Source organism: Scatophagus argus, chromosome 2 (assembly GCF_020382885.2).
Source record: "Scatophagus argus isolate fScaArg1 chromosome 2, fScaArg1.pri, whole genome shotgun sequence".
Classification (NCBI taxonomy): Eukaryota; Metazoa; Chordata; class Actinopteri; family Scatophagidae; genus Scatophagus; species Scatophagus argus.
In genome coordinates this window covers 1,677,929-1,689,682 of record NC_058494.1, presented here as the reverse complement: position 1 = coordinate 1,689,682, position 11,754 = coordinate 1,677,929, and the positions used below count along the sequence as shown (strand labels likewise).

At 38.9% G+C, this 11,754-nt stretch overlaps 1 protein-coding gene across 3 annotated transcripts; it reads left to right on the top strand.

Annotated features, from left to right (window-relative positions):
* Positions 1-747: 747 nt before the first annotated feature.
* LOC124064936 (sterile alpha motif domain-containing protein 9-like) lies at positions 748-11,545 on the top strand. 3 transcript variants are annotated; one of them, XM_046399869.1, is made up of 6 exons: positions 749-872; positions 3,416-3,691; positions 5,861-5,989; positions 6,148-6,202; positions 6,353-6,421; positions 10,235-11,545. In XM_046399869.1, the coding sequence occupies exons 2-6, from the start codon at positions 3,591-3,593 to the stop codon at positions 10,463-10,465; spliced, it is 585 nt and encodes a 194-aa protein (XP_046255825.1). In that variant the 5' UTR covers positions 749-872; positions 3,416-3,590; the 3' UTR covers positions 10,466-11,545. The 3 variants fall into 3 exon arrangements, with proteins under 3 accessions (XP_046255808.1, XP_046255825.1, XP_046255817.1); XM_046399852.1 differs by having other exon boundaries at positions 748-872; positions 6,353-11,545; XM_046399861.1 differs by lacking the exon at positions 749-872 and adding an exon at positions 1,902-1,998 and having other exon boundaries at positions 6,353-11,545.
* Positions 11,546-11,754: the final 209 nt, after the last annotated feature.

Below are 11,754 nucleotides of genomic sequence, written 5' to 3'. Positions count from 1 at the left end.
GGTTAGTTTGGTTAGGTTCATTTAAATGTGTAAAAAGGAGCTTGCTAAATTCCAATGCCGTTCCATATGTAAACAAGCATTTTTAAATCTGTATTTTTATAGACATAAAAATCCAGTGAGAACAAATTTGTTGTTGACTGACCTAAATGTGAATTTCCCCATTATGGGACAATAAAGGAAATCTTATCTTAAATATTATTACTAAAAGACATTCCCACCCCAATCGCAGCCTGTTGCCATACTGAAGTCTCAGCTGCTGTACTACTAGACTGTGAAGCTTTCTCTTCACTGGCTTATGTGAGGTAGTACTTTAAACCAGAGCTTCTCCCTTCCTTCTCTGGATCTGTGAGCAAAGTTAACACACCCAGATTCTTTCTCTCTCTATGTCATACACACACACACACACACACGCAGTGTGGATTTTCATGGCCAATGGGGACATTGCATAGACTTACATTCATTTCCTGGAGACTTACTCTAACCATAACCATTACTTGCCTAACCCTAACCCAAAACTAACTTTAACCTAACTTTAACTCCTAAACCTCAAACCCAACCTAAACTTAAGCCAAGTCTTCACCCTAAAATTTAATAATTTCCTCATGGGGACTTTTGTCTCCATAAGGTAGCTGAGTCCCCAGGTATAGCTGTGTAAAAAGGCTTTTGTCCCCATGAGATCAGAAAAATATGAATAAAATACACACAGACACACACACACACACAAAAAGAAAACCCCGCCCACTCACGGAACAAACCACCTTGAGTGATTTGGTATGTCATCAGAGTGATTTGGTATTGTCATCAGAGTAGATAAAAAAGTTACCAAAGAGCAGAGTAATACCACACCAAGAAATCTCATGGGATACCAAGAGGTAAGAAATCCAGTTCAATCAATACTTTTACATGGAGAATCTGAATTGTTCTTGGGCTTGTTTTGTCCATCTCTTTGCCTGCTTTTCTCCAGTTTGTGTCTACGTGGGCAAATGCAGCCCTGATCTACTTTGATTTTGCATAATACAGACTGAAGCACACATACGTTTGTAGCCATATGTAAATTTTCAAAGCTAATTTCCATTAGCAACTCTTTCATTCCACTGATCAAACTATTTGCTAAACTATTTCCTAGTCTAAATGATGATTGTTTGTTGGAAAAGAACTATTCTTCAATTTTAACATGTGCCAAAATGTATTTCATTTAATTTAAGATTTTGAGGTTTTGTGATATCTTAAAGAGCTTTCTCAGATGCTCAGTTTAAAGCTCATAAGAAGATTCCCGGACGATTCAGTTCCTCTGCTTTTATTTCCTCAAAATGAATACATCCAACTAAATGGGTGAGCAAGTGAAGCTGTTCTCTGGAATGCAGAGAGACTGGTTAAGGTGTGTCACACTTCGACCTTTCCTTGAATTAAAGAAAATGAGAAGATTAAGCTTATAGGTTAGTTTGGTTAGGTTCATTTAAATGTGTAAAAAGGAGCTTGCTAAATTCCAATGCCGTTCCATATGTAAACAAGCATTTTTAAATCTGTATTTTTATAGACATAAAAATCCAGTGAGAACAAATTTGTTGTTGACTGACCTAAATGTGAATTTCCCCATTATGGGACAATAAAGGAAATCTTATCTTAAATATTATTACTAAAAGACATTCCCACCCCAATCGCAGCCTGTTGCCATACTGAAGTCTCAGCTGCTGTACTACTAGACTGTGAAGCTTTCTCTTCACTGGCTTATGTGAGGTAGTACTTTAAACCAGAGCTTCTCCCTTCCTTCTCTGGATCTGTGAGCAAAGTTAACACACCCAGATTCTTTCTCTCTCTATGTCATACACACACACGCACACTCACACACACACACACTGTTAATTGCGTAAGATAATCTTCATAAGAAGATTCCCGGACGATTCAGTTCCTCTGCTTTTATTTCCTCAAAATGAATACATCCAACTAAATGGGTGTGCAAGTGAAGCTGTTCTCTGGAATGCAGAGAGACTGGTTAAGGTGTGTCACACTTCGACTTTTCCTTGAATTAAAGAAAATGAGAAGAAAAAGCTTATAGGTTAGTTTAGTTAGGTTCATTTAAATGTGTAAAAAGGAGTTTGCTTATATTATCTTAAATGTTATTACTAGAAGACACACCCACCCCAATCACAGCCTATTGCCATACTGAAGTATCAGCTGCTGTACCACTAGACTGTGAAGCAGCTTCCTTAATCAGGATGTGAAACTCCTTAACTCATCCTCCAAACTCCACCATAAAAAAAGTATTTATTTTAATTGACTTTATCATTAATTAATTATTCATACATTTATATAATTCTTGTTTCGAATAGCATACACAAAGTGCAAGTAACATTTCACTATACAACTTTGTGCTGTAAAATGACAAATAAATTAAGCTTGAACATTGTCCATGTATGAGTTACTGAGAAGATTAACAATAAACTAGGCCCAAAATGAAGTCAGCAAAGTCACTAGGAGTCACCACAAGAAGTCACTGTTCTTGAATATTTTACAACTTGTACTTATGTGCAAAATGGAATATCATTTACACCTGTGATTTTTAATGAAGAGGACAATCCACACAATTACAACAAACAAAAACAAGATGGGAGTTCAGAGACTGTTGTGCCTTTGTTTTCACGGAGATGTGACTCAGCAACAGACTTACAGACGTTGCCATTCACCTAGACAGGCTCATCTCGTTCCATGCCAACAGAAACGCTGCCCTGTGCGGCAAAACTTGTCGTGGTGGTTTCCACAGAGTGATGCAAGAACTCTGTGTTTAATTTAGGGCTGTGGCAACATTAACGCGTTGACGCAGTATGCTGACAATGATTTTATTGCGAAGTTGTTTTTATTACATTAATTATTTTTAAAGTCTATTTCTCACTAGCTATCTAACTCTTGTTCACAGAAAAAAAACTGCCTTAATGCGTGATAAAATAAAAAAATAATAATTGTTGGCATTAGTTAATTATCACGTTAACACAATACTAATGCGTTGAGTTTCCCAGCCCTAATGTGTTAACGCGTTAACGTTTCCACAGCCCTAGTTTATTTCTAACTACTGCCCGTCACAGCAGGAGTTTATCACCGGCAGATGTAGACCTTTTTATTTACCTTGGGAGTTCACCACTGTGTTCATAGTCATTGCTTACATCCCCCCAGTGCTAACTATGACTAGCAGGAACCATCTGTGCTCTCCAGGACTGTATTGAACACAGTGGCAAATGTATAGGGAAGCTGCAACCAAGGGCAACTCTATCGTCTTGGAGGAGCACATATTATCAGTGATGGCTACTACAGCGGCTTTCTGATTACACATGCACATATGAAGAAAGAGTGCACTGTTTGCAAATGTGTAGCAAAAGCAACAAAAATAACGGCTACCTAACTCGCCTCTCTCCTCCCACAGTGCAGGTGATTCAGCCCATAATATAACCTATGGCTGTCATCTACGGTGCCCACATGACCCAAATCCTGCATATCACTGAGGCAACCAGACCAAGCAAATCAAAAGACGAATAATCCACCAGTGAAACAGTATCCTACACCCTCCTACACTCCTACACCCTCACAACAGAGCAGAGATGGATGCTGAGGAGAAGAAGCAAGTCAGCTCTTCAAGCTGCGTCTCTTTGAGGAGTGACAACTCAATAGATGAACCTCCATGCTTCAGCGAGCAAGAAGGGTATGTTTATCTTTAGTGTCATCATTTGTCCTCTGTACTATCCTTCATTAAACTGGGTACAGCTTTGTGGGTGAGATCAGGCCTGAGGCACTTGTAGGGAGAAACAAAACACTTTTTCACTGTTACATATTCAAAATATAATAAGCACAAGTGCCTCAGATTTGTATTTAAGTACAGCAAAAGTACACAGGTTAACCAAACTTATTTTCATGGTTTTCTCTCAACCTGAGATACATCACCAGTGCCTGTGGGGAAGGAGCTCTTATAATAATTTGTAACACACAAACAACCAAAAAATCCTTAAATTTATGGCTCAGTATTGGTTACCAATACAAGATACATAATAACATGACAAATAATAATCAGTATGCTCATGTGTTTTGATCAACAAATGTACAAATGATTTGTTGAGCCAAGTCAACCTGCTTTACCGTGTCCTCTCAGGGAGTGTTAAATGCTGCCTCTTTCTTTATATTATGACTTCAGAATTTATTCTTTAGACCCAGCTGGGTCGTTGTTTATTACCAAACTCGGCAGACAGATCAATCACATCTCATCCCAGCCTGCTCACTGCAGGTGCGTCACGCAGCAACCCATGTGTTACAACACTTGCACCAAACACAAAACAGTATTTCCTAGGGAACATGTATTCAGACGGTAGCTCCTATTGCTACAGGGAGAATTCAAGTTAAACTGTACAAAATATACCTTCAGTTACAGTGAATGTATTTATATAATTACATTCAACAGCTTCAGTAAGAAGTCTGTTTCTTTAGTCAGCTCTGCAATTTTCTAAACAGTTATTTCACTCATTTATTTAACTCATTTTCAAATCCTTTAAAACCTACACAAATTAACAATAAATAAATAAACTGAATTGAAATTGCATTGAAAGTGAATTGTGAGGAGGTGGACAGACGAGACCAACGAGACACTTCAGTGCTTCTTCAAGTTGACAGAATGGCAGGCACTCTGTGAACCCCATGGCCAGAGCATTGATGGGCTCACTGAGTGCTCCTGCTTCAAATGACTCCTCAGCAGTATGGCAGCAAATAGCCACTCCACTTTCTCCCTCCCCCCACATCCCATCATCCCATCCCATCCCATCTGGGGGGCCTTCACTATCTACACCACAGACTTAAAGTACTGCACAGAGACCTGCCATCTTCAGAATTTTTCAAATTATTCTGCAGTGGTTGGGTGTATTACTGGAGGTGGTGAGAGAGAGTACAGGACTGTAGTGGACAACTTTGTCACCTGGAGCGGGAAAAAACCACCTACAGCTCAATGTGACAAAGACTAAGTAACTGGTAGTGGACCTGAGGAGGACCAGCGACCCCTATCAACACCAAAGGGGTCTGACTGAGGTCCTTCAACACCTGCAGGACGATGCTGAGGATGTTCTATGAGTCGGTGGTGTCCAGTTCCATCACATATGCTGTTGCCTGCTGGGGCAGCTGCCTGAGGGAGATAACTTTTGTTGTGAATTGGCGCTATATAAATAAACTGAATTGAATTGAATTGAATTGAGGGTGAGGGACGCTAACAGACTCAATAGAATCATCAAGAAGGCCAGCCATGTTGTGGGAGAGGAACTGGACTCTCTGACAGTGGTGTCTGAGAGGAGGATGTTGTCCAAAATAAGAACTATACTGGACTTTCCCTCTCACCCTCTCCACAATGTGCTGATCAGCTACAGGAGCTCATTAAGTAAGAGACTCTGACTCCCACGATGCACCACAGAGCGACACAGGAAATCATTCCTGCCTGCCTGTCGCCATCAAACTACTGAGCTCTGTACTGTAATGGACACACATTATTCTGGAAATGCATATATATATATATATATATATATATGTAAATATTTTGTGTTTTATATTTCTTTTATTTTTAATTTTCTCTTTTTTGTTCCTATCTTATCTATTCTTTTTCTTTGTTGGGAAAATTGCAGTGTCTGTAAGTAAAAAGAATTTCCCCTCAGGGATAAATAAAGGAATTCTGATCTGATCTGATCATGTCAGGATCGGTGATCGGTTTGTCATCGCTGTCCATATTGTAATTTTACTTTTTTGGTCTACAATTCACATAAAACATATTGTATTGCATAGGCTTTCATGCAGTAAACTACCATTTAACATTCTCACCTTTCATTATTTATATTACTTTTAGGAACTCTCCATGTACTAAGACAGACAGCATGAATGCAAACAACGAAAGCAGACCTACTTGCCTGTCTCTGAGGAGTGACAGATCGAAGAGCCCGCCACCAGAGTTTTGCTTTGGAGATACAGATGACAGGCAAGGCACATTTTATCTCTCCTTTTTCATCTATTATGTTTCAGTATTTTGAAACAAAAACCATTACATTTTGAACTGAGTAGCCACAGGAAAAATCATACAATATATCTATAAGTGTATTTCTTGATTTTTATTTATTTATTTATTTATTTTTGCAGGAATGTCATACCAGTCACATCACAATTACCTGTTGGTGGGCCACAGGCAACAATAGTATGTTGAAACTATTTTCTAAACTAATTAAATCTTAACTAATCTTAATTATTGTTGTTAGTATAGTTTAGTTAGAATAATAGTTGGATGAAATTGCTTTCAAAATATCCAATATTAATTTTCCTCTTATTTTAATTTCTTGGTTTACAGAAAGACTGTGGCCTTGAATTCCCACCACTAATTGACAACTGGACTAAAGAACACGTGAGAGACTGGCTGGTCAGTAGACTTAAAATAGCAGAGAAATTGGCACAGAATCTCTATGACCAAGAGTTGTCAGGAGCTTGCTTAATCAGCTTTGGCAAACAAGACTTGTTAGAACTGGATGTTCCGCTTGCACCAGCAATACAAATCATACGACAGGTTGAGAAGTTCAGAAGGCATTCAGAGATTTCTGAGTCAAGTGTGAAAATGTCAAAGAGTCGTTATGAACCAAGAAAAGGTGATTTATGCCAAGGTATAGAGATGCTGGATGTGTCAGGAAATATGGATGAATCTGTGGAAACTGAAACAGTGCCATCAGATTCAGGATTTCAAAGTGTAAGCTCCATTTTGCAATCAGCAAGAAACAAAATAAAATCTGTAATAGAACAGAAGACAACTAATAGTGCACAATTAGACACTGAAACAACCAACAATGTGGAACCTTTACAACAGATGTCAGCACCAAACACATCAGAGGGAAGGCCTTCACAAGGCAATCAGGGCCAACAGCTAAAACAGCTGATAACTCACGGAAGAGATTCATTTGACAATTCCCTTCAAGTCATTGTTGTTACCGACAAATGTGATCCAAGTCAGCTGGAGAACTTGGATTTTCTGAAAGACATGAAGTTATTAGCAGTACTTGAGTTTGATCCGGAGTCTAATGTGAATGGAACATGCAGCTTTTACAGAAGAGATCGCATAGCCAATCTGCACTATCCACGCATGTACACTACTCAGGACAGTGCAACTACAACCATTCAGAATCTGAACTTGTTCAAGCAAACAAGTTGGGTTTTCTGCAATGGGAAAGTGAATGCAGAAAGTGAGACGGACAGGCCATTAGAACCTTGTGCATGGCTTAAAAAACGTTCTCGTGACATAAACAACATGGTTTCATTTCTTTGCAACCCAGATTTGCTTTCCAAAGATAGACTCCTAGTGTTATTCATTCTTCACTCAGAAGTAACTGACGTTTCAAGCCCTATTTTGGAGGCTTTCTGTGCAATCTATCAGACACTGGAAGGGGTGGACAACATGTTGTGCATATGCAAAGACTCCATTGTATTCAGTCACTGGAAACAGCTGATAGAGTGTCGATGTAAGCAGGACATCACCAGTAAATGCGTCTATGAACTGAGTTTGAATGAAATATCGAGTACCATCAAAACACTTAAAGAACCTCAAACACAATCTTCCAGGAGGTTCTTGCCATCTACAGGCTCCAGCTCAGTCTTGCTGGCAAAAAAGGATGAAGAGCTGATGACTGTTTTGGACATCTTGTGTGAAAACCAATGTGAAAACACAGAAATCGAAGCACATGATTCCTTTCAGGAGTTCAGGAGGAAAACAGAGGTGGACTTTTACAGAGGAGGACAGGTTTCATGGTGGAACTTTTACTTTTCTGAGAAGAAAGGCAGCCTACCGTTCATAAAACGAGACAAATACAAAGACCTATACGACCTGATCCATCCTGTAGATGGCCACAAATGTTCATGTGTTATAATCAATCTTTACCATCATCCAGGATGTGGCGGAACAACTTTAGCAATGCATGTTCTTTGGAACCTTAGAAGTAAATTCAGATGTGCTGTTGTTAAAAACAGCACCGCGACAAATACTGAAATTGCAACTCAAGTCAAACGCCTTCTGACACATGGCAAACAGGAGCAGTCAGATTATATACCTGTACTCCTCTTGGTGGACAACTGGGATGATGTAGAGGACCTAAAGCAATGCATCCTAAATGTTGCTAGTGATAGGAAGCAACATCTCATGGTAATCATTCTGAATTGTGAGAGAATCCAGTCCACTGATAAGAGCTTCAGAAATAGCCGCTTTGCAAATGTGTTAATCACCAACAAGTTGTCAACCAAAGAGCAGAGTTTGTTTTCTGAGAAACTTCAACAACTCAAGGACAACCACGAGAAGCCAGATACTTTCTATGCCTTCATGATCATGACAAATAACTTCAGTGAGGATTACATCAAAAATCTGGTGAGCAACATTATGAAAGATCTTGATGCCACTTCCCAACAGGGGAGGCTTCTCTCCTTCCTAGCTTTACTAAACACCTATGTCAATGGCTCCTACATGTCTCTCTCTTTGTGTGAAGAGTTATTAGGGATAAGAAATGCTCTGTGGAAGCCAGAAACCCTTGATGTTGAAATGAATCCCTATTCCACACTGATGATCACTTTCACTGTTGAAGAGCATGGCAGCTATCAAGCAGTACGGTTCTTACACCAAATGATTGCTAGTAAGTGCCTTGAATTTCTTACCCAGAAACACAACCTATCTCTGGCTGAGATAACAATCAACCTTTTACACTGTGACAAACTCTACAAATCAAGCATGGGAAAGGATTTCCTAGAACAACACATTTATAGCATGCTCATAACCCGTCACAGAAAAGAACAAGGAGATGACAAGGACACGTTGTTTTCTCCAATGATAGAAGATATAAATGAGAAGGATGGACTTGACAAAAGCAAAGCAGTGTTAGAAAAAGCCATATCGAGGTTTGACAGAAGTGCAACACTGCCACAAGCACTGGCAAGGCATTTGTATTTAAAAGAGAGAGAATTTAAATCTGCCCTGAAGTGGGCTTTATATGCAAGGCAGAAAGTTTCAAATTCCTATATTGCAGATACAGTCGGACAAGTGCACAAGAGCCACCTCAAAAAGGAAATTGAAGATTCTGAAACTCTCACTCCAGAAATATTTGACAAATGCATACAATTAGCATTCGATGCTGTAAATGCATTCCAGGATTCACAGGAGCTAGCCAAGAAGGATGAATCTTTAGATGCATTTGATATACATCACAAAAAAAGGAAGAAGTCCTACAATACATCAGGCTATGTTGGAGAGACAGAAGTCATGTTGATCATCCTTGATGTCATTACATCACTGCCTGTCAGTGACAGATATCAGAAGGATAAAGTGCTACAATTCCTCAAAGGTGGACAAGTGAGCAGTTTATGTGATTTGAGCAACACAACCATTGACCAGTTTCTTACTGTCCTGAAATACCATGAGAAATTTCTTGTTTCTTTTAAGCCACGGCTGAAGGAACTATTCACTTTCTTTGAGAACTACTTCACGTACCTAAAACCTAGGTCACAGGAGAGGGAGATAACTGATGAAAAAAATAAAAAGAAGATTTCTAACTACTTCACAAAATATATGGAAATATTTAACATTTCAGAGGAAGAGAAAGCATCTGAAAAAGCCAGCAAACCAAGTCTCAGTCGAAATCAGGAGATAGTGGATCAGAGGCGCTATCTGGAAGTAAAACGAGCAGACTCATTTGCTGGACTTCTGCAGTGCTTGAATGACAAACGCTGGAGAGAAATGGAACACATTCTCCAAAAATGGCAGTTTATATTTGACAGCTCCTCTCATAGACGTGTGTCAGATACAGCCAACTTCATCCTGGCAAACATTGTTCTTCACAGCCTCAAGCCATCCCACGAATTACTAAAAAAATATGAAGAGTTGGTCTCTCTTCTCAATGAGGAACTACAAAAGGAGGGTACTAATTCAAATTCGACAGAGCTGTACTACCTCTCCATGTTGCTATTGTGGCCTATACAAAACCAAAGGCTTGAAAGCTCAGAATCATACAGGAATATCAACACATACATCACATCAGCCAAGAAATCTTTTCATCGACGCTTCTCTCACATGTTTCCAGCAAGAAGTGCTATCGCTCATTTCTTCCTTGGGAAATCCACTGGACTCAAACGAATAGTTTCCAAGGTGAAGCTTGATCAAATTTTGAAACAAAGCGATCAGTCATCTAATCTGCACCGTTTGTTCCAGAGTGGTGCAGCGTGGAATAACCCAGAGATTCAGAGGATGCTGTTAAGGATCAAAGGAAAGTCCGAAAATGGTGAAATTTATGTTCACTATGGCACTCAAAAGGTGTTGGTGCGCCCAGTCTACCTGGGAGATATTCGAAGCGGATACAGTTGTGAGGAAGTATCCTTCTACCTTGGATTCACCATGGAAGGGCCTGTGGCCTATAACATTAAGTATGAAAATGAGCAATGAGGACATTTAACAAGCAGATGTGAACAGTAGTAAGTAATAAAAATGGCAAGGAAATAACAAACCTGTTTCATTATTATGAGTTTATTTCACAGTATAATCAACACACTCAGGTGAAAACACTGGATCTTACAAATAAAACACCCACATTCATCTTCTAGAAAAAGGAGAAAAAGAGTTGTGTTGGGTGCTTTTCTAAAACAAGTGCATGCTTGGGCATTTATTGTCTGGCTTTAGTGATCGTTGAAATAGTACACCAACTGAGAAGCTGAAAATGATTCTGGTTAAATAGCAGTCGCCCGGGCTTCTGGCCTGCTGCTGACCTCTTTTCACTGAGTTGGGACCGTAACCCCAACAGAATAAAGAAACATGAGGAAATGTTTTATTGATATCATATCTACCTTTTGATAAACCTTAATACTTAAGTTTTATATACAGTATATGCTTAGAACCGTTACATTCACATTTAGTATCTTGAGATTAACCATTTGCTAACATAGACCTCAATAATGGAACCCAGCATTGCAAGCAAGTGCCTTTTACTAATACTGAGTCTGAGGTCTTAATTTAGGTCTGTAATTTACATTTATATTTACTGTGAGACACTATTTGGCAAATATGTTACATGTTCATTTTTAAAGATTTTCTGTTTTCTTTTTTCTTTTTTTTTGGCGCTGAGTTGGGACTGTAACCCCAACAGAATAAAGAGCCATGAGGAAATGCTTTGTTGATATCATGTCTACCTTTTGATAAACCTTAATACTTTAGTTTTATATACAGTGTATACTTAGAACTGTTACATTTAAATTACCTTATTACTCTGAGTCAGTGTGTGAAGCACATGCTGGCAATACTGGCAATACTACTTTTATATCTACTCTAAGACACTATTTGACTAATGTGTAAATGTTCATTTTTAAAGATTTACATTTTTTTGTTTGATATTTGTAGAGCTGGAATACTGCGATAGTAAAATCAAATTCATTCATGTATACGTTTGAAGTCATTGTGATATTATGTATTGTTAAGGATATGACTTTTTTCAGAGCCTTCATGTATTAAAATTGAAATACTGATGACAAACTGACTGGGTTACTGAGCATGAGAAGATCATTTACTGGAATGGAATATTATCAACATCTCAAGTTTATACAATATAAATATGTCAAGTTGTAACCGGTGCAGTGGTTAGCACTGTCGCCTCACAGCAAGAGGGTTTCAGGTTTGAATCCCGGTCTGGGCCCTTCTATGTGGAGTTTGCATGTTCTCCCTGTGCCTGCGTGGGTTTTCTC